We start from the raw sequence: 27,819 nt of genomic DNA, 5'->3' as shown, positions 1-27,819 counted from the left end.
AAAGACCCCCCTCCCCCCAGTGTTAGTCAGCAGACTGCGGGGACACAGATTCCACTTCCTGTTGATGAAGTCAGGTTCCTGGAATGCCCCCCCCCCCAATGCCCCCCACCAGAGAGCCTCCTGCAGGACCTCAGGTCCAGGAAGGACCGTTTACTTGGAAGCTTTCTGAACATGTCTGCGGCGTCTCTTCCTTTGGAATTCTGGGAATGCTGTTGTGTGGTTGTGGGTTTCAGGTGGGAGGGGGCAGGTGTTGGCTCTATATTCCGTGTTGGTGGGTGCATGCAGATGAAAAAACGGTGTTCTATCCATGCTGCAGTGAAGCTGACACAAGCTTCAGCTTCATTTAACACCAACTCTGAGGAAAACGGTGGTTGTTTCTTAAGATAGAGGATGTAAATACAGAAAATGAAGATTAAATTTACATTCAGAAGTTTCTCTTTATTCAAATAGTTGGGAATCAGGAGCAGAGGAAAAACTGTTTTAAGAAAGAGTGTATTTGTTAAGTATAAATTCTGCTGGCGGGTCTCAAGCTCTCTGCTCTGCTCCATTCTGATCCTCCACCCACAGATCCATGAACGTCTGATTTCCTGGTCTGAGCTGGAATCTGGATCAGAACTAGAATGGATGGATAGATCTGATGTTGGCCACCATTTTTGTTGCACCGCTAATGTTAGCTTATGGTTGTGAGGGGCTGTAAACTAGTGGGAGGGAATGTAAACAGAGAGCTCTCAGTTACTAGGAGGTGAAGGGTCAGTCAACGGCAACAGTCCCGCCCACAACTGGGAGGTGAGTTTCTAATGAACTCCTGCCGCTCTGCAGAAATATGTTCAAGAAAACGACTTGAACTAGAAACAGGATGATCAGAAACACTTTCACAATAAATCAGAGGATGATCAAAGAGCCTCTCTCTCCTCCACCTGAAGGTTAGCGGCCTGCCGACCCCTGACCTCGTCTGGCAGCTGAATGGACACAGCATCCGCCCTGACTCCTCCCACAAGATGCTGGTGAGGGAGAACGGCGTGCACTCGCTGGTCATCGAGCCCGTGACGAGTCGCGACGCCGGCATCTACACCTGCATTGCCAGCAACCGGGCCGGCCAGAACTCCTTCAACCTGGAGCTCATCGTTGCAGGTGAGTGTTTGTGGCAGCAGCGCAGTCTGCAGCCGCGTGGACTCAAACCCTCCGTCCCCACAGCCAGAGAGATGCACAAGGCGCCGTCGTTTGTGGAGAAGCTGCAGAACACCAGCGTGGCGGAGGGCCACCCTGTGCGGCTGGAGTGCCGGGTCACGGGGGTTCCGTACCCCCAGATCTTTTGGAAGCGGGAGAACGAGTCCTTCACTCACAACACGGACAGAATAAGGTTTGACGGCTTTCCTGTCAAAAGCAAAGTGAACGATGTGAGGGTCAACGGCCTCTGCTCTCTCCCAGCATGCACCAGGACAACTGCGGCTACCTGTGTATGATCATCCAGCCCGCCTCGAAGGAGGACGCTGGCTGGTACACGGTTTCAGCCAAGAACGACGCCGGCATCGTCTCCAGCACAGCACGCCTCGACGTCCACAGTAAGTGTGCAGGAACAGAGTGGGTGGGCGGGGCTTCTCCCTCTGACACTGAACCCTCTTTGCCCCCCCCCCTCAGCTCAGTGGCAGCAGCCCAACCTCCCCAAACCCAAGAAGGTGCGGCCTTCCACCAGCCGCTACGCTGCCCTGACGGAGCGAGGTCTGGACGTGAAGGCCGCCTTCTTCCCCGACTCCAGCCCCCTCCCGCCGGGGGCCCTGGTGGAGAGCGAGGATCTGTAGAACCCACGGTCTGAGACTCTGAAAGGGGGCGGGGCACCCAGACGCAAAGGGAGAGGGCGCCATTACAAACATCACAGATGAGGATGAGAGAAGACTCCAGGACCCCTCCATGCTGATACAGTGCCCGACATCCCCCCTCTGCATGCTGAAGAGTTTCCTCCCCCCACCCTACCGACTGCACCTCCACCAAACCAAGCCCCCCCACCAACAGGACAGTTCCAGCTCAGGTTAGGAGGCTTTTCTGAGGGACAGATGTTAGTAAAGAGGAGGAGACGACGAGGGATGAAGCAGGTTGACCTGGGGGAGAGGTGGTGATGAAGAGCAACGTTTCTGCTTCCTTGACTGGTTTGAATCCAGAACATCTGAGATCTTAAATGCCCGTGGAGGTTTCCCTTTAGAACGTTTTCAGTCTTTTCATTTTATTTTTGTATGAAAACCAAAGCTCCTCTGCGGTTCAGTTATCCTCACAACCTTCTGCTCATAGATAGAAACGGTTTGGATTCTGACGTTTTATAAATCTATTCTTAGCCTTGGACACCAGCTTTCTCCGCATGTTCCTTTTGGACACTTGTAGAGTCACACACGACTCTTTTCTCAGTATTTGGAGGTAATAAACACTCAAAAAAGGTTTCTTTACATTCACCGTCTTTGTCTCCTTTTTCACATTTGCCTGCCGGCCCGGTTCTGCTCCTGTGTGTGGATTGTTCTGGTTTTTCAAGTGGGGATCATTAATAAAAGTCCAGCTCATCTCATGGTGGGGGTTTCCCGGAGAAACAACAGCATAACAGTCAGAGGTGGAGGCCTTACAGTCCCAGAAAAAGACGAACGGTGTAAACCCCACGATTTCATTCTGGACCTTTGGGGTAGTGGACCGGGCCAGACCCCATCGTCTCTGAATGGAAGATCATAAAGATCGGAGCTTCCTCTACATGGTAAGGTGCAGCCCCCCATCCACCACCAGCACCTGTCCCGTGACGTACGGAGACTCCAACAGGAACAGGGCCGCCTGCGCCACGTCCTCCGGCTCGCCAAACCTCCCCAGCGGGATTGAGCGCGCGCTCTGCTCCTCACTCAGCCCGGCGGTCATGTCGGTGTGGATGAAACCTGAGGAAAAGCGCGATGGTTGGAGGAAGAGCGCTCAGAGGATCATGAAGGCGGAGCCACGCGGTACCTGGCGCCAGCAGGTTCACCCTGACGTTACGTGACGCCACTTCCTTGGCCAGAGAGCGAGTGAAGCCCGCTAAGCCCGCCTTGGTGGCGCTGTAGGCGCACTGGCCGGCGTTCCCTTTGAGGCCCACCACAGAGCCTGCAGACAGGAAGCACAACAGTCTGCAGATCTTTATTCACCGTTCATCCCAGTGAAGCAGAACAAACCCGAGTCCTACAAACGTTTACCATCCACATTTTAATGACAAGAGTTCAACTAAAAACAGGTCAAAATGCTGGAACTCCCTGAAAGTTTGAAAAACCCTTTAAAGTCCCATCATCTTTTCATCTGTCGTCATATGCTCCCAGTCCCAAAAGCCTGCATGGTGTCTACAACATAGTTTCTGCAGAGCGGCAGGAGCTCGTCAGAAATTCACCTCTGACTCTGGCTGTCGGAGTGGAGCAAGCCCATCCCCATTTCCCTCTAGCTTACAGCCCCTCCCAACGCCAGCCTTAGATTAGTGATGCTGCAAACATGGTGAGTAATATTGGAGCTTTTGTCATCTCCAACTTTTGGATCAGTTCATCTACAGTTTTCAGAGGAAAAACATGCCAAAAATACAAATCTGTAGTTTTTTGCTGTTATTTTACAAGATTTAAGCATCTAGAACAAAGAAAAACGACCATTTCTATAGTGTTGTTATGATTGACAGGGGCCATTAATAAATTTCATTTATTGAATATATTTTGAGAGTTTTATGTTCAAATGAACAAGGAAAGGTCGAGGTGGAATACTCCGATCTCAACGTGTAAAGGCTTAAAGCTACAGGACACGGGAAATCCTGCCATCTTCTGCCCCCTAGTGGTCAAAAAGAGCGAGACATTGCAGAAATGCCGTCCGCACCTATGTTAACGATGGCGGCGTCCCGCATGTGCAGCATGTCCCGCATCGCCGCCCTGCAGGTCAGCATGCAGCCCAGCAGGTTGGTGTGAAGCAGAGCCAGCATGTCCTCAGAACTGGTCCTCAGCAGCACAGCGTCTCTGAGGACACAGTCACAAACACCTCAGCTTCACCGCCGCAGGCCGGACACGGACGCTGCAGCACAGCTCACCTGTTGATGCCTGCGGCGTTCACAAGGTAGGTCACACGTCCGCAGCTCCTCCTGATGCTTTCAAAGGTTCTCTGCACCTCCTGCTCCTGGGAGACGTCGCAGCTGAACGCCACGTGGTCAGCTGAGGAGAAGACACAGCTGGCTGTGGTTCCAGGGACAAACCCATTCTGAGACATCTGCAGACTTCCACCACATGCAAGCTCTGCTATGGTGTCTGGAGCATTCTAATGTTCCTGCTGAACTTCTACAGACACATTCCTGCAGGGGAGGAAGACACTCACAGGCTGGTCCTGGATCTGACAGAACTACAGAGGAAAACAGGAAGGAGGACTTAGGGACATCCAGATGTTTGTTGTTATTTATGCCAAACTCAGACATGACCATCGTCCTATAGGGTTCTCCATTTTCTCCTGAATGACTCTGGGGGGGGAGTGACCCTCAGTCCGTCTTCTCTGCAGACGGAACCTTCTAGTCCGTTCACAGAAGTCTTCTTAAAGCAGTCTGCACATGCAGCAGAGGGCTGTACCCTGGTGTAGTGGCTAGCACTCTCACGCAAGAAGGCCCTGGTTTGAAACCCAGCCATGTTCTCTCCGTGCATGTGTGGGTCTTTCTCCAGGCTTCCTCCCCCAGTCCAAAAACATGTTTCATAGGTTAACTGGTGACTCTCTGGCCCCTAGACATTTGTGAGTGTGTGACTGTGTCAACCAACAGCAGCTGGTTGGCCCCAGCGGCCCTATGACCCCAAGAGGGGTTCATGGGGTTCTGAAGAGTGACGGATGGATGAGCAGCAGTTTAGTATTTAACCTCTCGTACTCAGCTAGAGCGGTTCCACCACTAGAGGATTTATCCGGAGCGCCTTTTCTACTCCATGACGTCATCAGACAGGTGAGCATCAGGAGAACCGACAGTGTTCGGTGACGGAGGCCGTGCTTTACCTCCGGGCAGAGCAGCCACAGCGGCCCGGGACGCGTCTTCGTTCCTTGAGACAACAGCCAACCTGCAGCCCCTCTCTGCCAGCAGGTGGGACACCGCCGCCCCGATCCCCCTGGAGCCCCCACACACCACGGCGAGCCGGGACGGGGACATGACCCCCCCCCAGACAGGAGACAAACAGGCTGCAGCGACGCGAGGGCGAAGTGGAAGAGAAGCCTCGGTTACGTCATTTCCGCTCAAAACAGGCAGTTTTTAGTAGTAAAATTTATCTGATACAAAGTAACAGATTTCTTACTTTACTTTTGTCCCATTTGAACGACTTCTTTTCGGCTGAAAACGTCTTTATTGTATTTAAAAACAGCGTTACTGTTAGGACGTTCGCGGCAGACAGACGCCATGTTTGCTGTGGCTGCACTGCTCCACTGCGGCCGCTAGAGGGCGCAGTGCATCTACACCTTAAACACCTGACCCGTTATCACACTGACGATCAGTGAACGAAGAATTTATTTTATTTGGAAATAAATATAGATTCTCCATAAAATATTACCTTTTATTTTATAAAGGTCTTAATCTGTTATACCCGTTATATAAATCTTATGAAGTTTTTTTAAAAACCTTTGTTTCATTTTTTAGTTTGAACTAAAGTACTATTACCATAAGATGTAGCCATTACTGCCAGTACTATTAAATCAATTGTATTGATTGACCCTTTATTCAATTCAAATGGATAAAATGAATTTTTTAAAAATCATTTTAATCCAAAATGTCTTATTTTGTCTGAAAACTTATTTGAACTGATGTGAAAGTCTTTGTTCACTGACCTCAACCCTCTGACGTTTATTCATACTGATGTGAGCCGAGCAGAGAACGGAGCAGCAACACATTGATTTTTAATTGCATACAGTCATTTCCTCTTTGCTCCACACATCATCGTCCCCCAAGAAGACATACACCATATAACCAAAAGTATTCACTCAAATTCATTCAAATGATCGGTCAGGTGTTTCAATGACTTGGCCTGGGCACAGGTGTATCAAATCAAACTCTCAGCCACGTAGACCACGTAAACTGATGGAGAGGTCAGAGGATGCTGAAGCTCATAGTGCTACAATGGCTACAGAGCTCCAAACTGCCTGTGACTTTTAGATTACAAGTCCAGCACTCAGAGAGCTTCATGGAATGGGTTTCCATGGTTGAGCAGCTGCCTCCAAGCCACACATCAGTGCAATGCAAAGTGTTGATGCAGTGGTGTAGAGCACGCCGCCACTGGAACTGCCCAGTCAGTTCCAGTTGTCATTTTGGACAATTCCATGCTTCCAACCTTGTGGACAGCCTTTCCAGAAGAGTTGGAGCTGTAAGAGCTGCAAAAGGTGGACCCACATCACATTGAACTCTGGGTTAGGAATGGATGGAACTTCTGTTCATATGTGAGGAAGTTGAGGGATTGAATACTTTATTTCCATAATACCAGTAACCCTTTTGCTATCCTAGGCACTTTACCATTGGGAGTTGGGTCATCTAGACCCACTAGACCAGGGGTCCCCAAATCAAAGCCTGGAGGGCCCGCGTCCTACATGTTTTCCAACCAACCTGCCTTTGAAGCTCTTTATTGGCTAAACACACCTGATCCAAGTAATCAGCAGCAAATGAGGAGGGGTTTCTGGAAAACCAGCAGGACACCGGCCCTCTAGGCCTGGACTTGGGGATCCCTGCACTAGACAGTGCTCTAAACCTTTTTTCTTCAATGATTTGTGATCTTCACTGGTGTCCATGGATTACATGAAATCTTTCCACCTTTATCCACCTTTGTCATGGTAGGGAGAACACCTCAATGGAAGGGGGGGGGGGTGCATCTAAGATAGCACAAGGGTTAAAAAAAATAAACTTTCATAAAAATAGATTCTGGCCCAGTCTTTACAAATACCTTCTTAGTTTAGAAAGAAGCCATTTGTCTATTTTACATAAGTTGGGGTCTCCCTCCTGGGTGGGGGTGACTGGCCCTTGCTCTCTCCTGGACCAACCCTGGGCTGGGTGGGTGGCTGCCTGGAGTGTGTCTCCCTTGGGGGGCCCTGGCTCATGTCTGGGGTTGGTGTGGGGGGATGCTCATAACTCCTGGGTGGCAGTGGGCTGCTCATCTGAGGGTGCTTTCCTGGCATGGGGCCCCACGCCAGGCCCCCAGGCGCGGTGGGGGCTGGAGCTTGCACTCTGTCCCCCCATGCCTCCATGCTCTCTGGCTTTGGGGGCCCCTGTGGCGGTCCCGCCTGGGTGGCGGATGTGATCGCCTGGGGAGCGGTTGTTCTCTATCTGCTACTGTGTGGGTGTTGGGGGGTCCTGCCTGCCGCTGCTGCTGTGGTGGGGGTCTTGGTGTGGGGATGGCTGGACACTCTCCCTCCTTCTTTCTACATTCCATCAGCCACTTTAGAAGAACATAAACACTCACTTAAGGAAAAGGTGTTAGCTCATCTTTGCACAAATAGTTTGCATGACTGAATGAAATGTTTCACTTGTTGGTCTGAAGGCATAAGTATGCGTGTGAGCTGTAGTTGTATCGTCTCCACGTTGACATGTTTGTATGTGAACATTTCTGCAGCCAACAGGTATGTTTGTAACATTTGATTGTGTGGACAGGCCCCGCCCATTTTAGACTAACATTTACACCTCACAGTAATGATTATAAACTTCTTGTAGCTTAATAATTTAGCCCCCCCCCCCCTTTAACCCATCTTAGATGACCCCACCCTTCCATTGACGTGTTCTCCCTACCATGACAAAGGTGGATAAAGGTGGAAAGATTTCATGTAATCCATGGGCACCAGTGAAGATCACAAATCATTGAAGAAAAAAGGTTCAGAGCACTGTCTAGTGCAGGGGTGTCAAACATACGGCCCCAGGTGGTTTACTCCGGCGCACACATGAAGAGTAAAAATCATAAGGATGATTAAAAAAGAAAACAAGTTTCTAGTCCATTCCTGTGGGGAGTTTTTTTAAAGAAATAACCGAAATGTGCAATTCCGCCACTAGGGGGAGTAAAGGAAAAGCAAAACAGGTGAAACAGCATATCTCTGCACGTGCCAAAAGTGAAACATAACAGCTCTGCGTCTGGTTAAGATTCACTTTGGTTCCCTATGAGCCTCACCGCTGTTATCTTGCTATAAGGATGATCAGTAGCGACACCCTAATGACGAAAATGTTGTCAAAAAGTGAAGTGGAGCGAAGAGATTTCCAGGAAAAATGGACAGTTTTTTTTTCTTTCATGAAGCTGAATGCAAAACCCAAATGCTTTGTATGTCACCAACATCGCAGTGTTCAAAGAATATAACATTCAGCACCACTGAGAGACTCACCATAAAGAAAAGTTTCTGGATTGCTTCAGTGTCACATGTAAAAGATTCAGTCTGTATTCATTTGAATAGACCAACTTTTCTTTAATTGAAATTAATTTTATTTGGGATCCATTAGCCCTAAGTGATTAGGCTACTATGTTGATTGAGGCATTTTTTCCAACTGAGTAAAAAAAACTAAAACAAAGCTGTTATTTTGCTTTTATGTTATGGTCCGGCCCACTTGAGATCAGACGGGCTGAATGTGGCCCCCGAACCAAAATGAGTTTGACACCCCTGGTCTCGTGGGTCTAGATGACCCAACTCCCAACGTTAACATGGATAGCACAAGGGATAATCATTCTCCCATTTCCTTAACCCCCCTCCCCCCTTTCTTCTGTGCCCTCACCTCTCCTAATATTCCTCTCCTTATTTTCCATCCAGTCCAAAGAAAAGATACAAATATAATGAATGTAAAAAATAATGTTTAGTCTAAATTACAAAAGAGGTTTATACAAATACACACCTGGTGTGTTAGAAGATTCATAATCCATGTTGAAACAGTGAAATATGTCCAAAACAGGAGGCCTGCAGCCCTCATTTTTCTGCTCCGTTGTTGGACATGACGAGTTAAAATAAATAAATAATGGTAAAAAAATTTGAGTTCCAGTTCATAAAACCCACAAAAACAGGATTTTAGAAAATTAAACAACTGTGCAGAAATCTCCATTTAGTTCTGGGTTTTTACCAAAAGATAAAGACAGAGATTCTGCTGACATCAAATCCTAATCAATTCTTTCCAAAGTGAAATCTCCATCCAAACCCTTCCATAGTCTGGACAGAGACCAGGTCCTGCTGGAAGATGAAATCTGCATCCAGATCCTCAGCAGAAGGAATCCTGAAGTCCTCTAGAACATTCTAGACTGTTGCAGTGATTCTGGATGAAGAAAGCAGAGTTTCCCCACACCAGTTCTGGACATTTCAGCCCAAATCATGACTGTGGAGATTTCCCTCTGGACCTGCAGCAGCTCGGGTTCTGCTCCAAACCCTTGGACCTTGATTCCCAAAGGGAAGACAGACTTTCCTTTCATCAGAAACCAGGACCTTGGACCACTGACCAACAGTGCAGTCCTTCTTCTTCTTGGTCCAGTTGAGACGTTTCCTCCGTTGGTCCAGGCTCAGAAGGTTCTTGACCCGATGAACCCGACAGTTGGATCCCGTCTCCTGAAGGTGGAGGTTCTTGAAGCTGTTCCTCCACCTCAGTCCAGGCTTTCTGGAGGTCTGCAGCTCCTTGAATCTTGTCCTTTTGCTGATCCGCTGAAGTCTCTTTGCTGGAGCGTCTTCTCCTGCTCCACTTTGTCCTTCCATTAGACGTTCCGTTGATCTGCTTGGACACGGCGCTCTGTGAACAGCCAGCCTCCTTAGCCAGGAACTGTAGTGGCTTCCCCAGACTATGGAGGGGTCAATGATGGTCTTCCCCAGATCCAACCCAACTCAACCAATTGAAGGACATGTGGGAACCTGTGCAGCTGCTTGGAGTGTGGGAGATGATTAGTTGCTGAAAGTCAGCTGAAAACATTCATGTCCTGCAGAATTTGGACAGATTTCTAATTTTCTGAAATCTGATTTTTGAGGGTTTTAGGAGCTGGAACCTACATTTATAGGAAAACAAGCAATTAAGCAGAGGGCTCTAATTTCTATGAAGGTTTAATTTTTTGAGTGGAATTATGAAAATTATGACACTTTTTAATGATATTTTAGTTTTTGTAGGGCAGCAGGCCTTAAGGCTTTTTTCTTTTTTTTTTTACCTGACTTCTCAGTTTGCAGCTTAAATTCTTGACCTGAGGCTCGGCCCACAAGCTCCTCACAGCCTTTGGACTGTTGGCTGCTTTTCACACCCTCAGCTCTTCCCATTTCAACATTTACCAAACATGTAACCTCTGACTGTCAGACCAGTTTTCCTGCAACCAAGTTGTGAGTAAACTCCCCCCCACAACCACAGAAAGAAGACTGATCTCCATGCAGGAAATGCACACATCCCACTCTCCTGTGCAGGAAAAACGTATTTCCATGGTAACCCATCCTCGGCAGGGAGCAACGCAGTGACCGCTGTGGGAGCCTGTCACTTCCTGTATGCGTCTCCCAGCCAAACAACCCGCAGGCTCGTGGCTGGGAGAAGCTCCGCCTCCCTGGCCGCACGCACTCCAGCTCTGACAATTGATTTCCTCTGTGCTGATAATGTGGGACACATGCCTGCCTCCAGGTCCCTTGTTTTTACCTCCATCATACTCACTGTGGGACAGTTTGGTTCCAGCCCAGGAATGACAGCAAAAAAAGGAAGAGAAGGAGGAGAGACGTTTGCAAATCATTTATTAGAATTTTTTATACAAAATGTGCGATTTCCCTCAAACACTTTGTCATATTTATCTCCACATGTGCCAAACAATTTTCAGTTTCACTAATCTCAGACAGAAAACCGACTAACAGACTTAAAAAAAAAGGTGTTAAGCTGGGGCAAGCAAACCTCAGCTGCCATCAGTTTGAAGAAATCTAAGGTTCCAATCATGGATTCTGGTTCAGAGAAGGTGCAGCATCAAAGGTTACAGACATGCGGTGATGGTGCACATGTCCATTTCTGCTGGGTTTCTGGGCTAAAGGCTCTGCAGTGACACAAAGACACCCCCCTTAGCAAAAGGCTCCAGGTCGGTGTGATTGCTAAGACAATAATGCAACGTCAGGTAAATCATTTCAGGACATCAAAAAGGCCCCAACAGTGATCCGTACCATTCTCATCTCCACATCTCCAATTAGTAAAAACATATTCCGTCAGCCAGTTAGACAGTGGTCCCTCTCAACAAACAACAAAACAAAAACATGTGCTTGAAACTCCGGCCTAAAGAATGAAAAAAAAACAGGTTTGAGTGTAGTCCTGAAACGTTTGTTGACCCTCTGAGGGACGCCCCGAGGGACGCCCCGAGGGACACAGGCATTGATGCTGTGAGCTCCTCAGTGAACACACGTCAGTCTGTTCTGGTGATCCAACATTACACTTCCAGCATCACCAGCTGTGACTGTTTGTTTCCATGTTTGGCCAAAGCGTTTCCAGAAGAAGGAAATTCAAGTACAGCATAGATCAAAACAAAAAGGCTCAAAGATGGATTTCAACGTGAAAAATCGTATTTTCCATAGAAGCACACTGTGTGTGTGTGTGTGTGTGTGTGTGTGTGTGTGTGTGTGTGTGTGTGTGTGTGTGTGTGTGGACACCAGCAAACACGCTGCTGCAGGAACAACATTCTGTGCTTTCTTCTGTTAGCCGGCTGTTTTATTGCCACAGGTCACATTAATAACGAGTTAGTGTGTACAAATCTGAGCCCCCCACCCCCTCACTGAATGAAGGCTGGGTTAGTTACACGCCACAAACCCCACGAGCAGCAGGTGAAATGTCTAAATCATAAATATACACTGAAACCATGAAGTATGGCTCTGAGTGTGGCAGAGCTCTGTCTGGCTATCGCCAAAAGGTTAAAGGAGCAGCTATTCTGGTCAGTAAATACAAACAATGTACAAATTAAGCTCAATCTGACTGCAAAGTGTCTCCAAGCAGCCAGACAGTCCAGCAGCCTCTAACATGCCAAAGCCCCAAACCCCTGCAGCTTCAGTGGCCTCTCCTAGCAGGCGCAGCTCAGACTGAAGCTGGAGGTTCCAAACACTGCTGCAGGTAAAGACCGCAGAGCAGCGTCTTTCTCACCACACGGAGTGATGCTGGAACTGGAGGAGAAGAGAGTAGCTAATGTGCTCATTAAGACAAAAAGCCCTTAATCTACGGTACAACAGAACACCAAATAAGTTAAAATGCTTGATAGAAACAGTTGATATGGGTTGCTTGAGGACTACACATACTTGTGTCTGTCTGTACAGTAAAGTGTGGAACAGTACAAGGCACACATTTACCAAATGTATAAATAACCAACAATACCATTTGATGGGTAGTGTGCTGTCTGTGAACACCTTTCTGGACCTAAGGTGTCAGTCGGCACGGCGGTCCTGTGGACTCACATCACGTCCACGAAGCTGCCGGGGAACAGCCCGGTCCTGCCGTTCCTCTGCAGCGTGCCTTTGAACCAGCCGTCCTCCCTCTTCCTGTGGACGAACACGATGTCGCCTTCCTTGAGTTCCAGCTCAGCCTCGCTCTGAGGAGGGTATGAAACCACCACCCTGTACCTGGGGAGGGGAGACACGTCGGTGACACCCCTTACTTACAGCTTCAGTGGATACAGATGGCCTGCAGGCGAAAAGGGTCAAATCTGTATGAGGCACACAGGTGATCTGCAAGAGATCTAGACGTGGACCGCTCAGCGAGCCCCTAGAGAAAAAAAGTTCATGATATTTGTGCACTTCTGTGCAGCCTGACTGTTAGAAGTGAGAGAACAGATAGTGTAGTTTGTGTGTACACACTGGCGAATGACCTGAAACGCCCTGGTGTGCAGCGCTAGCAGGCAGTCTCATGAAGGACTGTAGTGCTGATGACAAAGTTCATGAAATGTACAGTACTCCTACAAATACTTCATGATACATTTACCACACGCACAACAATGGTACATTCCATTTCATGACTTCCTAAAGGACCAACTCCAATGAAAATGGTATTTTTAACTTGTGCTTGTAGCATTTTTCTGATGATTGAGGACATCAAAAAATGAAGCTTCAAATGTCATTTCTGAGTATTTCTTTATTCGAATGAATCAGGAGCAGACTGTCTGCTGTTGGAAAAAGCTCTCACTTATATATATACAATATATATAATATGCTGGGCGAGTCTCAGTCTCCCCGCTCCGTTCTGATCATCCACCTACAGACCAACAGATCCATGAAAGTCTCTGTTTTCCTGGTCTGAGCTGGAATCTGGATCAGAACTGGACGGATTGACAGATCTGATATTTGGACCCCATTTTTATTGAACCCGTAATGTTAGGTTGGGGGTGTGAGGGGCTGTAAGCTAGCGGGAGAGAGTGTAAACAAAGGGATGATGGGAAATGAGTGCAGACTTACTCCATTCCAACAGCCCACACCCACTGAACTCCTGCTACTCTGCAGAAACTATGTCCTAAAAAACAACCCAGGTTTTCTAGATTGGGGCTAAAAACAGCATCATTATAATTGAACGACCACCGGGTACACTTTTAGAATAGATCAGAAGATGCCCCTCCCTACAGCCCCCTGTGGGCCCAGACAATCCAAAGCCCTGCCCCCCCGTACTATACCATACCATGCCTAAGGCTCCACACAGACAGCCCAGAGCTCCTTTCACCACGTACCTCTCACATATGATGGAGCGTGCGTCGTGCTGCTGGGACAGGGAGGAGCAAGGCTGGCGAGGGGGCGGAGCAATGGGGGGGTCCAGAGGACTGCTCTTCCGCTGTGAGGCCTCCAGGAATGAATGAGAGGAGGAGGATGGAGCAGCAGGTTCAGGCTCAAAGCAGCTGACGGAGCTTGAGGGCGGGGAGGTGTCGGGGCCCACGGCGCCGTGCAGCAGCTCTCCTGCAGCGACCTGCTCCGACTCCAGGGTGGGGGAGGAGGGGGGAGAAGGGCGGGACCTCTTCTTGTTGGAGGACAACAGCTTCAGAAGACTCTTCTTTTCTCTCTGCCAAATGAAGACACGTCAGTGTTGGAAAAGCTACAAGGTGTCAGAGAAACGTGGACGCCGCAGCAACAACCTTCACATCCTTGTCTGCCCGGCAGGCCAGAGCTGCGGCGGCGAAGGAGGCGCTGACGGCAGCTCCGCTTCCAGGGCACACAGGCACGGGTCTCGGTGTTTCTCCCTCCAGACACGTGGCACTCACGTTGGGTGGGGTCAGAGAGGCGGCCGCGCAGCCCATGGCCGCCGCCGCTGCCCGGGCGCAGCCTTGAGCTGGATTGGAGGAGGACTGCTGACAAACTACCAGGTGTGGGAGGAAGGTGACAGGTGCTGCGGCCTGCACAGGCGTCACTGCCGCCGCAGGCCTGTCCTGACAGTGACAGGCAGCTGCAGCATGGAACACACAGCATTAGACACGCGAGCTCCCTCTCAGCCCGGGAGGCAACGTTTTCGTCACGTACCTGTCCGGACAGCACTGCGGGCCTGATTCACAGTCATCTGTGGGCTGACGTGCAGGGGAGCTTTTGGCTGCTGGCCTGTGGCGGTCTGAGCTGCTGTTACCACAGCTGCAGGATGGGTGCTGGCAGGTACCGCGCTGGAACACACAGGGGGGGTTGGGTTCAAGTCCGTCCCTGGAGCTGTGGCGCCGAGGGGAGTGGAGGAGGGGCTGAGGATGGCGACTCCTCTGCCAGCCTGGTTGCACAGACTCATGGGCCCTTTGGTGCTCCCAGACGCCCTGAGAGAAGGAAAATGAGCAGGGAGTTCAGAGGAGAACACATGAGGGGGTGTCAATGCTAAACATCTGCACCACAAAGTCTCAGTCCAACCAGAAACATAATAAACCTAGGAGGCTGATGCCGTTCACATGCATGGCAGTCCCAGTACGCAGCCTTTTCTGGGGTTTTAATGTCTGTTGAATCAAAGTGAGTCCAACAAGACATGAACCCTTTGACACCATCTGAAGTCAGTACAGAAGTTTCAGCCTGGTTGGGATGTTTGTGGATGTCATTGGGAGAACACATTGAATGCATAAAATGCTGTTCTTCTCTCAAACAGCAGCAGCAGTGATGGACTGAGAGGAAGAGCCTGAGGGACTCCTCCTTCACCTCCAAGCATCAGTGCTGCAGCTGCAGGAGGGAAGCAGCAGCTCGTCTCCGTTAGACCGCAGCAACGGTTCACACCAATCGCACTGACGTTTGGGTTTAGATGATCATGTTTATTAGTTTTCGCAGTCACAGGAGTAAAAATACAGGAAAAAACTTTACAGCATGAATTAAAGTCTCTTCACACCAGAGGTGAAGGGGTTTCTTCAGTCATAAATAAAATGAAATCCTTCTATGAGCAATAATCAACTTCATTATCATCTAATTGAATGCAAAAATCTGATTTTATGTTTGATAATTGGGAATAAATTCAGGCACTAAGACTCAGTTTCTAGACTTTGGTTTGAATGTTTTCACCTCTCAGGGTGAAGCTGCTGCATTTTAGATCACCAACCGTTTTGAGGGCGATTTCATGGGTACTAAGTGATATGAAGGGCGCCACAGGACCTGCTTGCTAAAAACGTCCTACCCCCCCCCCCCCCCCCCCCCAGCCCTATTTTTATTTGCTCATTTTACACAAGAAATGCATGAATTTTCTAGACTCGTATTACAGGAGGGGGGGGTCAAACTCAGTTGCCTAAATCCAAAAGACACTTTGGGTTTTGGGCCGAACAAGATAAACATTTATTGAACACACTAAAGCTAAACTTTTAAACCTTTAAAACTTTTACTTAACTTTAACTTTTTAAACATAAATATGAATAAAAACAGGGGGTTCTGTACATTTTTGATCAGATGTGATTCATATCTCCTTTCAAATTCCTAAAAATAATGAGAACTTTCTTCCAAAATCCTTTTTGCATAAACGTGACGATGAGTTTTCATGACTAGCTCATATCAACGTAGACATTTATTAACTTTGGTTGTTTTTGAGGGATTATGGATTTCTTTTTTTAGTCTTTTCCCTGGACTTTGCACTTTGCAGACAGTCCCATTAAATATAGCCGGATCATAATCCAAATCAAATCCATTTCTGATCTGGCCTGATGTCTGATCACGTGATGGGATCAGGACAAACGCCGTCACCGGCTCCACGACTGACCTGCTGACGGGGCTCATGTAGTTCCCAGGAAAAACGCCGATCTTGCCCGTGTGCATGGAGGTGCCCTTGAACCAGCCGTCCTGACAGCGCTCCAGCACCAGAAACATCTCTCCTTTCCTCAGCTCCAGCTCATCCTCCTTACGGGGAGTGTATGGGAACATGGCCACATAGCTACATCAACCCAAGATAACACACTTGTAAGCAAAGGAGACTAAGATTTCAACAGAAGAACTGCTTCTTTTGGGGGGGGGGGGTGTTCTGGATCTATTGTGCTGCTGCTCCTCTGTCAGTGTGGCCGCTGAGGCCCTCCTGCTGAGAGGAATCTGTGCTGCAGGACCAAACCATCTGCAGGTCAGCCATCATGTAAGAACAGGCCTGTAACTGCAGATGGCTTTAGCAGGAACGCTGCAGAAGGAAGCATGAAGCTCTCAGTCTGATGCGTGCAGCGGCAGACCCAGATGATGGGGAGCATTTAATGCTTTTCAGGTGTCATCAGGAAGTAATGAAGCTAAAGGTGGGGGTCAAATGTCAGGGGTGATGGAAAGGATCCCCCAGAGAGACCGTGGAGGCCATCAGCAGTTTTGACCCCTTCCCCCTATCCACAAGCTCACAGTCTGCAGGTCTGACGGCTGGGGGTGTGTGTGTGTGTGTGTGTGTGTGTGCTGCACAACGCAGCTCACACAGCGGGACCCCCGCCCAGCACAAACTGTACGTGACATTTGACTGCACATTAAAGAAAACAGGAGTGTTGCTCTGACTTACACTGTGGGCCTTTGTCTCCCGCTTTGGTCACTTGTACTGGGGGAGGGTCTCTGCCCAGCGGCCAGTGAATACGCTGCCCCGCTAACGGAGGACTGCGGGGGAGGAGGTGGGGGTGGTGGGAGGATGTCCTGGGACAAACAAAGAGGCAAGCATTTAACAGCCATTTCCCTCCAACCAGTCAGCTGCCTCCTCCTGCCGGGACGGGGGCAGCAAAGTCAACGTCAGCCGTCTTCTTCCCCTTCGGTTTGTCAACAGCCATAAGAGGAGGCTTTGGCACAGTGCAGTCTGCTCCCAGACCCCCCCCTTCCAGGGAAAACAAGGATCCTGCTCTGCTTGGTTGTTTGTTGCTAGGATACACCATATTAGACGTTCAACCCATCGCAGCATTTAATTGGGACCATATGAAATGAAAAGCATGTCTGCAAACACATTTCAGAGCAGCCCTCGTCTCAACTTGCACTGACCCTAATTACACAGCACTGCCACAGCTGTCCCTCTAAACACTTTGTTCAAAGTGAAGTTATTTGAAAACACATTTGAAGCAGCATTTCTGAAGACACAGTTCAACAAAATGAGCCTGGTGGGGCCTGAGCCCTGATCAGACGCCTCCTTCACCCTTCCTCAGCCCCGGCAGCAGCCAGCTGCAGAGAAATGGCTTCCATGACCCCCCAGGGGAGGAGAGTGGCACTCAGACAGCCCTCCAGTGTGTTCCCGGCTGGGAGAGTGTCCGTGCCCGTTCCCTGCTGACACTTGAGTGAGTTAATTGGGTTGCCTGCAGGCTGCAGAAATCATCTGTACAAAAGCATCATGCAGCGCTCCTATGTGAAGCAGAGAGTGCAGCCTTTTGTGTGCGCATTCCTGCTCCAGAGCGGCTGAAGGCGGACAGAAAGTGTGCCTGCTGTGTGAAATGGAGGGGTTCCTTCTCATTCTGATTTTCCTGCCATCCACGTTTAACACCTTCCAGCCAAGAGCTATGCAGCGTTAGCGGCGTCACGAGGAGTCACGGCGGCCACTGTGTTAACTACTGAGCTGCACTCCAGAACGCAGCCCTGAGGAGGAGGATGAAGATGGGAGAAAATGTTCTCGCACTGTTTTTTCTAGTGTTCTTTTTAATTCCAAATCCTTAATACAAAAAAATGACAGGAGAGAAAGACACAAAGCTTAGATTTTTTTGTCTTTCACCGACATCCTCAGTCTCCCAAAGCCCCCCTCTCTAGATAACCCTGGAGAGAGAATGGTAAATCTTCAGAATAACTGTTCATGTTAAGCCACTGCAGTTCTGTTGTTCATACTACGTCTTTTTAGAGCTGGAAAATATGGCCACACAGGAAAATCTCAGATTTTTCATTCCAAATGCGATTTTCTTCTTTCTGCTTTTAATTTCTTTACCAGAAATTACAATGGAATACATTTAATAATCATCCTAACATCCTTTGGGAATTGTCTCTAACACAAAGTTCAACTAAATAAAAGCTGCAACATGTCTGCAGATCAATGCAGCAGATGTTTTGGGAGCTACCGCTAGCTTTAGTAACTCATAAAGAGAAATACTAGAACGACTCAGCAGAGAATTTCTGGGAGCAACAGCCTGGAAACGGATTTTGCTGTTTGTTTAAAGATGCTGAGAAAACTGACCGACTTAACTCCGAACAACAAAACCACAAGAGAACAGCGAACAAAAAATCTTGATTTTCTCAAAAATAAATGGTCTCAAACAACAAATTTGAATTCATCTGCTTGGAAGACCTTTTAAACTCAAATAAGACATTCACATCTTTGATCACACTGCAGTCACATGCTTCCAGATTCCAGTTGGTTCATCCGTGCTCCTGTTCCTGACCGTGTACCTCGTCTCTGCTCCTGCTTCTACACCTGGCTGTGGATCCTGCCTCTGGCTCGACTCGCGCCCCCGACTGTCCCCCCTCCCAACTCCATCTGGATGAAGCTCGTCTGCTGGACTTTATATATGTAGTTGTAGAGTTAGATAAGTTCATTCTTCTCTAAGAGTTCTGGTAAATCGCCTGTCCGTCCTGGGGGAGGACCCCTCCTCCATGTGGACACCCCTGAGGTTTCTCTGTTTTTTCTGGAATCCTTTTTTTTTTTAGGAGTTTTTCCTTATAGAAGGGGGGTCTAAGGGCAGGGATGTCCAGTTTGGTTTAGTCAGTTTGTTAGTTCAATTTAGTATTTTCCTACTGAATTCTATGTATTTATGATCCTTTTGATTTTATGTTTAACTTTTTCAATTACCCATCGAGACGACTGTTGTTGTGAATTTGGGCTATACAAATAAAGCTGAATTGAATTGAACATGCTCTACAGTGCGAGTGAGAAGACCTTCTGATTCAGTCATGAAAACCGCTGGGATTCAGGCGACACCTCTGAACGGCAGTGGCTGCAAAAGCCTTTTCTTTGGTATGGAACACAAAGGGAAACAAAAGCTCATTGTCATTCGGTTGCTCAAGAGTTGTGTTTGTACAATCTGTTTACCCCAACAACCTCCTACCTACCAAAGGAATGGACGTGTAGCTCGTCTCCGATGGAAATGTGAAGACCGTTGCAGTGGTAACAGGACTGCTAGGGGGCGGGGTCACAATTAGCCCAGTTGTGCAAATATGTACCTGTAAAATAAAAGGGAAAAAGGAGTGATGTTTTAGAAGGGACTGAATATAATGTAGGGGACATGTTGATGTTGGAGGACAACAGTAAGGTCTGGGAAGAAATGTGGAAATGTGGGTGTCATCATTCTAAAGCCTTCATCACAACTGCCCTTATGGGTAGATACCGGCTGTCTGGGTGAAAAACGGTCATACCGGGCACTCAGGTAACCTGCACAAAGCATAAAAACCGTAGACCACTCTGTGACCTCGTAGTGAAAATGTTCATGCATATGTTTTTCTGTGAGCGACAGGCCATAGCGAACACTGACAACAAGTCGGTGAGACGCTGGTACATCAAATGGAACCTGGTAGTGATGTTCAGGTGATGAGTACACACTTTTTGCTTCTTGCCTGACCGTCAGAAATTAAGAAGGTAGAACGTGCAGCCGTCTTATGGGTGTCTTCTCACCTGCACACCTCATGCATGCAGTATTTGTGCACGGTCATTAGGAGCCAGTACTCTCACCGTGTCACACTGTCACTACCTACATTTTGTGCAGTAACCCTGTGTGGGGAGAAGAAATAGCTACAGTCCTTACATTTTATTTACTTCAGACAAACATCTAAAGTAAACAATTATACAATTTGCTTTCAAAAAGCACTTTTTAACCATAAATTTATGACTTTATTCTCATTGTTGCACTTCTCATAATTGCGGAATTTAATTCTCGTAAATGTTTGACGTTCTTCTCATGACTTCATGAGTTTATTGTCATAAATTTGTGTTTCTTTCCTTTCATGGTGACTGATTGTTTGTCGTAGTACAGAGAAACAGTCTTAATAAATGAAAAAATAAAACCGTACACCGCCTTGAACAACCCTTTTAAACAGAGAAATGGGGCAAAAACAGAAAAGGGGCAAAGAGCTTCCTTCACTGTTGCTAAGTGATTTACTGTAAATTATAAATCAATGCCTGGTTAGTCTTTTTGTCAGCGAGGACGGATCACTTTTCAAGAGCCAACAAGTTTCCTCTTTTCTATAAAGCATCTACATAATGAGGGAGTATGAAATGACTCATAGAAAAGGTTCAGAAGCGCCTCTTTCTTCTATGATGAGAATGATAAACAACAACCAGGTTGTGTTTACCTGATCTGTGATAACCAGGCCTCGACAAAGGCACACAAACAAACTATAAATACACTATAATGCAGGTAGAGTCCCTTTGTCTTCAAACTTTTAGTTCACATAGTTTATATTTATGAAAAAAATGAATTTCACAAGCTTATCTTTCAATCAACTTTGCTACACCACAGAGAAGGTGGATATAGAGACAGATGAGCAGCATTTTATGCATAATTGTTAAGATGAAAGATGCACCTCATCCTCAAACGTAATGTTTTATGCAGAAAAATCTTCATATTCAGTGAGTGAGCTGTAAAAGGGTAAAAAGTGAAATAGTTGATGTCTTTAAAAATAACCCTTTGTAAGTTTTAAAATTAAACTTAACAGAGTTTAATAAAGATCTAAAATCAGTTTAAGAGAGCACTCGACAGAACTTTTCTGATCTGACATCCCACTGTCATGGTTTAATAGATGAGGTTTGTCTCATCACACTGACGTGTCCTTTGGTTGTGGTCAGCTGCTCTTGGTTCGGTCACAGAGGAGCAGAGACATGGAGACCCAGCACTCGTCTCATACATCTGCATGTCTGTTCCTCTAAATGTCAGATCCTAACCTCAAGCTGCTGAAAATCCCAAAGCAGCTGGGAGTTCTGAGGGCAAAGCTGGAGTCATTTCATCTGTGAACGAGTCGAGTCACGCATGCATGTTTGTGCCTGAATGCAGCACGTCTGTGTCTACGATGGGAAAAGAGAAGCTGACCGGACTGGTGACAGATGGAGAGGAAGTTCCTACAAACAGACGTCTGAAGCAAACAAAGGGCTGCAGCTGGACTCTTCCAGCACAGCCTCACTTAACGGAGCGGTTATTCTATTTTGTGAATCAGCACATTAGAGCCCACATTGGATTTGAACATCTGAGTTTTAGTCACATTTCCTGTTTCAGAGATACAAAAACAACCTTTAAAACAGGAAAAATATCATTGAAATCAGTGCTGCCAGGGCCCCAGCATGAACTGGGACCTGTCTGTGGGACAGCTGGGACAGAAAAAAATACACAACCTAAATTTGTCTATTTTATTTATAATCTGATTTTAAAGGAAGTTTTATTTTGAAAAACCTCTGGATTTTTTCCACCACATCCGACTCATCCTTTGCTCGATCACGTGTTGAAAATCCATCCGTTACTTTCCTACAGCGACTGCTCTAAAGTTTTTTAATGCGTTGCACGTCAAAAGTTGGACGAGGCTGAAGATGTTCTCTGGTTTATGAGCTTTCACTTTGACAGATTTCAACGGTTCCTACATGAAATCTGGTGAACAAATAAAGTTTAAAGCAGCTGCAGATATTTTACAGAGGATTAAGATAAAACTTTACTTTCAAAAATTGAGAAAAAGACTGGAGGCTAAAAATAACGATTAGAGGCCCACATCAGCCTCCTACAGGCTGGTCTGTGAAAACACTGTCTGAGATTGGAACAGTCTGTGGCCTGAAAACGGTTGGAGATCATTCAAAGAACAGCATCTTCTTTCTGACAGGCTTACTTGTGAAGGTGCACTGCAGGAAAGCCCTCCGCTGATTTCTCCAATTCGAGCAGCCGCCGTTGGGTTGCTGGAGCTGATGAGGACTGGCCCGCTAATTTCCATAGAGTGGCGTTGAGGGGGAGGAGCAAGCACAGGCTTATGGGACATAGTGAGAGAGGTAAAGGAATGTCGTTTCTTGGTGTTCTTCTTCTCCCCTGCTCGCTGGGCACCATTGCTCTGGGGTCCTGAGGAGGCCCCTTCCCCACAGTCTCCACTGGAGTCAGACGGTTTGTCCGACTCTATGAGCTGACGTGCTGCTGAGTTGAACTGAGAGAAGAACAAAAGTTATGCATTCTTGTTTGTACAGAACAGCCAATACAATCTTTTTAAGCAGTATTTTGTTGTTTACTCCTGATTAACAATGATCTGAATAAAGAAACACTAAGCTATTTTTAGATATGTCCTCCATCATCAGAGAAATACTACAAAAACAAACCAAACACTCAGGCCAACAGCCCCGCCCACAACTCAGAGGTGGAATTTTTGATGAACTTCTGCCGCTCTGCAGAAACTATGTTCTAGAAAACGACACAGGTTTTTATTGATTTGATTTTGGCTAAAAATAGCATAATTATGATTAATATACTACTGGGAACTGTTTGACAATCTTTTAAAAGATGATTGGAGTGGGGTTTTAACAGGTCAACTGCTGCAGGTTTGACCCTAAAGTGGCTTTAGGTTTAGATCTGAGTTGCTCAGATTATCACCAGTCTTGGTGTGGCAGCAGCAGGTCTGAGTGTAAGCTAGCATGGTCTGCCCATCTCTGAGCGCTGATGTTCCAGACTCTCCTGAAAAGATCTTCAGCATGGAGACAATGTGATCCACAAACAGCAACAGATGTTACTTTTCTCTGTGGAGGGTTGTTGTTTTGTGAGATGTAACACAGTTTGCCTATGAAAGGTCTGAGGGTTGATGTCTCTTTTGGTTGCAAGAGGCCAGAATGCTGTGAAAGTGGGGCTGGGTATAATAACACATGATCCACTCGCTGTCATTCAATTCGATTTTGAATTTACACGATTTACACATTTGTATAGAAATACATTAGTGATCTATAAATGTTTTGAAGATATCCATATTAATCTGATACAATTCACATGCTGTAAATTTTATCAGTGAAATAATAAACCAGTGAAACTGTTAAGACCATACAGTGTTATATAATTTATCAAACAGAGAAACTCCAACAAAAATGAGCAGATCATTAACATTGTAAAGGCTGTAAACTAACTCATATGAAAGATAAATGTTCTGCCTCTCCTGGAGGGCATTTCAGTTTGTCTAGGTGGAGCTAGCTATAGCATTAAAAAACGCTGCTTTAGACCACAAATGGTTACTTTTAAGAAAATGTTTCCTTAAAAGATTTTGGAAATCTCATGAGTGATTGAGTGAGTGAGTAAATAAAGTTATTCATTTAGTCAGCAATGAATGTTAGTGTTGAAGTAGCGTTAGCATCAGCCGCCCTATGGGAAATTCCATTATACATTAGCATCAAGCTAGCAGACTTTACTGCTGTCTCTGGAAAAGGAAAGGCATGAAAGATCGATCTTTACTTTTATGGCTCGATTATTGATTTTATTAAACTTGAATCGATCTCAGATGGAGTAATCGATTTTAATCAACCCAGTCCTATGTGAAAGCATGCATAAGTTGAACAATCAAGTCTTGTAGCTGCTTTGTAAATTAGTAGGTGATGAGGACAAAGACAGGCCTTCATTTTCTCCTAAATGAAGTAAAAGCTGTATGAAAGGGACTGAAGTAAACCCAAAACAGCTCAACAGTGAGAGTGGACATGCATACAGAGCCATCCATGAAAAGGCCTTTTCATTTTCAGGGTGATCTGACTGACGCTTATGAGCCAAACTGCCAAGTTTGAGGCACTTTCAGGCCCCATAATGCCATCATGTGTGAATAACCGCAAGGTCAAAATCTAATTTTCAGTTAACCATGGGGTGCCGTTACATGTCTACCCAAACACTTTTTTTTAACTGAGACATTTAATTTCCATTCAGCACAGACAATGATTCACATCAGTCCAAAAACATGTTGTTTTTTACTATAAACATGGAAATGTCAGTGCGAAGTTTGACAAAATAGTTTAAGCAGTTTTTAAAACACAAACGTGTAGAAATCTAGCATAAAAAATCCCAACAAAAACCATTTATCTTCACAAATGTGTCCCATCACTGAAGTCAAGGTGCCATTGAGACTTTCTAGTTCTTAAATGTCCGTTTGGGTTTTGTTTATGGGGTATTGAACCTGGAGAAGCTTATTTTCAAGTTTGGGTGCAACATGAATGCACAACAGGAGACCAGCAGCTACAGCATCTTAGGAAAATGTACACAAAAAAACACAATAAAAGATCCATGTCCTTACCTCCACATATGAGATGGGAAAAATTCCAATTTTATCTCCCAGCATTCCCTCTGCCCAGTTTTCATCTACTCTACGGATCACTGTCAGGATGTCATCCTAAATGTCCCAAACAGAGAAGGAACACGTGAGTGAAATACCAGAAAGGAACAATAAAGCAGTGCAAGGCTTAATGAAACCAAACAGCCTGCTGTAAGGCACAAACGGCACTCCTGAGATCTACAAAGTAGCTTTGTTTTTGCTTATGTGGCACATGAACTGATTACAGTACAGCAAAACATCAAAGTATGACCCAACAGCTGGACAGACACAACAGCTTAATCACTGTAGTTAAGCTGTGCCTCAGTGTACTTAACATTCATTCACTCCAGCCTAATTACAGGTGTTGATCCACAGGTCTGGCTGCTGTGGGCGCTGGTGTGTTTGACAGTTTAGGGACATAAGAGAATGAGGGTTTGGGAGACGGGCGCCACTGCAATGAAAAGATCATGTGGCAGTGAAGTTAGCAGCTCACCTTAGAGAATGGCAGACAGTCTTTGTCAGCCTCTTTGTCTTTAAGCTCAAAGTCGTACAGAGCTTTGCACTGGGGCGGGGGCTGCGGCAGAGGCTTGATGACCTGGACAAAGTTGGTGGGGAAAAATCCATGGGCTCCACCCATCTCTCCGTGGTACCAGTTTTCATCGACTTGTCGTCGCAGGATGATGATGTCACCCTTGCTGAATTTGAGGTCTCCTGGTTCCTTCCCATCATAGTTATATAGGGCTTTGGCACAAGGGAGCTGCGGTACACCCTGACCACAAAAGAGACAGCTTTGTCTTAGCTCCTTAACACTTTGCTTAAAAAAGGTCACCAGTTTTAAAATCACGGATACAGTGTGAGCTTCCAGACACCCAACGTTCTGCCCGTTCAACCGGCAGAGAAAGGTTTGTGTGTCGGCCTGAAAGCTTCATTCAGGGACAGAGGGGCAAGCAAGTGAGGGGAAGTAGCAGGAGAGAGCAGCATCAATGTCCTCTTTTCAGAGTGGGTGTCCATGAAAAAGGCTTTAGTCAAAAACGGCCCCCCCACCCTGCTGATCCCACTGCTGGTAGACGCAGTGATCAGAATCACAAACACACGCCCACTGATCTGCTCTCCAAATGCAACAGCAGAATCCGAACAGGGCAAAGAACGGGGAAACTTAGATCCTGAGTCAGAAAGCGGGCCGGACATTAAGGGGTTAAAAATCTGCAGTCCTGTTAAAGACCAATGAAGCGTTTAAAAGCTCAGAGGAGGAGAAAAGTACTGAACGAGCCGTGATGTTGAGCCGGGCTGACATTAACCTGCTGCAGAGAATCACTCCGTCTGAATCTCACAGCTCTCTGGCTCTGCCGGATACCAAAGACCCCCCCCCCCCCCACCCCCACCCGATGAAACTGGGCCTCTTCTCAGAAAACAGGGATTTTGAGCCCACCAAAGCCCAGCAGGGAGTTCTGTGGTCAAAATGAAAGAGGACGATGTTGTTTTTTGTGTGAGCAGACAGAGCAGGTTCAAACTACACAAACAATGATGACGTTTAAATATGAAATGCGTGTCGAGTTCAAACTGTGACAGTTTTTAGTCCTTGGTATAAAAACAAACTTTATTTAAACACAAAAACAATCTGAAAGCTGTTGTGACCTTTAGACATCTTCTTATTGTGGATTAAGATAAAAAGTTTGTATCGATTGCATTGATTTAGCGAAAACATTATGGTCCCTGCAGTCAGTGACTGCTGCTGCGGGCCATAAAAATGATTCTCAGTTTCACTGAATATACATTGTAAAATGGGAGACTTTTTGAAGTAAACCTTTAACTTTATCTTTATACCACTATTACCAGGTAAATTCACTAGAAACAAAATTATTTTTTATTTGACAAAACATCAAAAACCAAAACGTCAGGTTTAACACACTCTTTTCACAGACAAAACGAACGTTAAATGGATTTAAATACAGTGGGGCCAAAAAGTATTCAGTCAGCCACCAATTGTTTAGGTTCTCCCACTTAAAAAGACGAGAGAGGCCTGTCATTTTCATCATAGGTAAACCTCAACTATGAGAGACAAAATGAGAAAAAACAGAAAATCCCATTGAGGGCAACAGCTGGTGTGTGCAATTACCCTTATATTGCTCATGATGCAATTTGACCAGAGCATTGAAGGGATTTTTGTGCTCTATTCCAAAGCACTGGATTATACAGGAATTACTCGTATGCCGCTACGCACATCAGCAGTTGTAGTTTCAAAGATTAGGCCAGATGGGGAGAATTGCACCAACAGCCAGATCTTAGTCATACTGCAAGAAATAGATTACAATAAAGTAATGCATATTCAGGCCACGTACACAGACAAAAACTTGACCAAAAACCTGATTGAAAATCTGTCATGTGAGATTGAGTGACAAACTTGTTTGCTTTCCACAACAACTGACCTTTACTAACTTTTCCTCCATTAGCAGTTGAAAACTTGTGGGTAATCAGACCAGACAGAAGCCTTTACCCCCTCAGTGAACATGCCAGACACAAGTCCCCTCCCACATGGGCACATCCAGAGTCTCAGCATGGGGTAGAGAATGAGCCAGGGGTAGGCTACTGCTGCCAAAAGCAGCCTGCGCTGGGGTTTTGCTCTGTCTGGCTTATATAGAGGGGACTGTCAGTCTTTCTGTGAGGCTCAAAACCTGGAGCTGTCAAACAGACAGGCAGCCATGGACATTCGCTGCACATCACATGGTCGCTGAAGATCTCGCCACCAGCATGGTGTTGAGGCATGAGCACACATACTAGTGGGGGTAAAAACCCTCATGTCATCTTGATTCCATTACAAATGCATTACTTTAATTGAATTCTAATGGTACTATAAATGGCACCAAGGGAGGTGTAGCGCTGTCTGGAAAAGATGCTCATTTGTTAGCACGTCAAAGAGGACCAGGACAAAAAAAAGGAGGAAAGAATTTCACAAATAATACAGTGCAATATATTGTTTCCAGCACTGTGTGTAGGCCATATGTTTGAAGTGTTATTCAATACGCTTCAAACATAATTTTGCTGCATAATTTGCATTTAGAGTTGATGGATGACTGAGCTCAGAAAAACAGGCTCATTTCAGACCATGAAACAGGTGGACTATGCATGGAGAGAATAAACATGGAATCAACGCAACAAGGTAACATAAAAATAAGAAGTCAATAAGATCAGATGATTTCTGAGTTGCAGAACAGTGCAACAGTGTTCTGTTTTATAACCATTGCGTGTCTATGAGAACTGGGGCAAGTGAGTGTGACATCA

General features: G+C 46.4%; 3 protein-coding genes across 14 annotated transcripts in view; 1 reads left to right on the top strand and 2 right to left on the bottom strand.

Annotated features, from left to right (window-relative positions):
• Positions 1 to 2,435, top strand: part of palld (palladin, cytoskeletal associated protein) — a 69,670-nt gene extending 67,235 nt beyond the window's left edge. For all 7 annotated transcript variants that reach the window (XM_023953897.2, XM_023953896.2, XM_078945437.1 and 4 more), the window contains 4 exons: positions 924 to 1,131; positions 1,195 to 1,360; positions 1,429 to 1,562; positions 1,639 to 2,435. In XM_023953897.2, the coding sequence (XP_023809665.1) occupies positions 924 to 1,131; positions 1,195 to 1,360; positions 1,429 to 1,562; positions 1,639 to 1,799 (669 nt within the window). In that variant the 3' untranslated portion in view covers positions 1,800 to 2,435. The remainder of the gene's footprint in view (positions 1 to 923; positions 1,132 to 1,194; positions 1,361 to 1,428; positions 1,563 to 1,638) is intronic.
• Positions 418 to 5,418, bottom strand: cbr4 (carbonyl reductase 4). 2 transcript variants are annotated; one of them, XM_011472872.4, is made up of 6 exons: positions 5,286 to 5,418; positions 4,993 to 5,172; positions 4,058 to 4,178; positions 3,850 to 3,986; positions 2,971 to 3,105; positions 418 to 2,903 (listed from the first exon to the last, which is right to left on the bottom strand). In XM_011472872.4, exons 2-6 carry the CDS (start codon positions 5,141 to 5,143, stop codon positions 2,725 to 2,727), a joined length of 723 nt encoding a protein of 240 aa, XP_011471174.1. In that variant the 5' UTR covers positions 5,144 to 5,172; positions 5,286 to 5,418; the 3' UTR covers positions 418 to 2,724. The 2 variants fall into 2 exon arrangements, with proteins under 2 accessions (XP_011471174.1, XP_004067613.1); XM_004067565.5 differs by lacking the exon at positions 5,286 to 5,418 and having other exon boundaries at positions 4,993 to 5,213.
• The window catches only part of sh3rf1 (SH3 domain containing ring finger 1), a 40,104-nt gene continuing 16,342 nt past the window's right edge, over positions 4,058 to 27,819 (bottom strand). For 2 of the 5 annotated variants that reach the window (XM_078945441.1, XM_078945442.1), the window contains exons 3-13: positions 25,034 to 25,309; positions 24,523 to 24,618; positions 22,111 to 22,416; positions 19,360 to 19,470; positions 16,853 to 16,980; positions 16,091 to 16,261; positions 14,407 to 14,681; positions 14,025 to 14,332; positions 13,626 to 13,951; positions 12,367 to 12,531; positions 10,664 to 12,078 (exon numbers count right to left, since the gene is read on the bottom strand). In XM_078945441.1, the coding sequence (XP_078801567.1) occupies positions 11,979 to 12,078; positions 12,367 to 12,531; positions 13,626 to 13,951; positions 14,025 to 14,332; positions 14,407 to 14,681; positions 16,091 to 16,261; positions 16,853 to 16,980; positions 19,360 to 19,470; positions 22,111 to 22,416; positions 24,523 to 24,618; positions 25,034 to 25,309 (2,262 nt within the window). In that variant the 3' untranslated portion in view covers positions 10,664 to 11,978. Of the gene's footprint in view, positions 4,179 to 10,663; positions 12,079 to 12,119; positions 12,532 to 13,625; positions 13,952 to 14,024; positions 14,333 to 14,406; positions 14,682 to 16,090; positions 16,262 to 16,852; positions 16,981 to 19,359; positions 19,471 to 22,110; positions 22,417 to 24,522; positions 24,619 to 25,033; positions 25,310 to 27,819 lie in introns of those variants that run through there. The other 3 variants (XR_013655436.1, XR_013655437.1, XM_011472862.3) reach the window with 3 other exon arrangements.

Source organism: Oryzias latipes, chromosome 4 (genome assembly GCF_053564925.1).
Source record: "Oryzias latipes strain Hd-rR chromosome 4, Olatipes_Hd-rR_3.1".
In the NCBI taxonomy this organism is placed as follows: Eukaryota; Metazoa; Chordata; class Actinopteri; order Beloniformes; family Adrianichthyidae; genus Oryzias; species Oryzias latipes.
Note: the sequence above shows the minus strand (reverse complement) of the source record. Positions and strands in the feature narration are given on the sequence as shown.

Bases quoted from the DNA above. Each gene is read 5' to 3' on its own strand.
- cbr4 (XM_011472872.4), bottom strand. From the start codon at position 5,143: ATGTCCCCGTCCCGGCTCGCCGTGGTGTGTGGGGGCTCCAGGGGGATC. The intron at 3,106-3,849 runs GTGCGGACGGCA...TCCTGTCTGCAG, and splicing joins CGCCGCCATCGTTAACATAG to GCTCTGTGGTGGGCCTCAAA. The intron at 2,904-2,970 runs GTACCGCGTGGC...GCTTTTCCTCAG, and splicing joins GGTGAACCTGCTGGCGCCAG to GTTTCATCCACACCGACATG.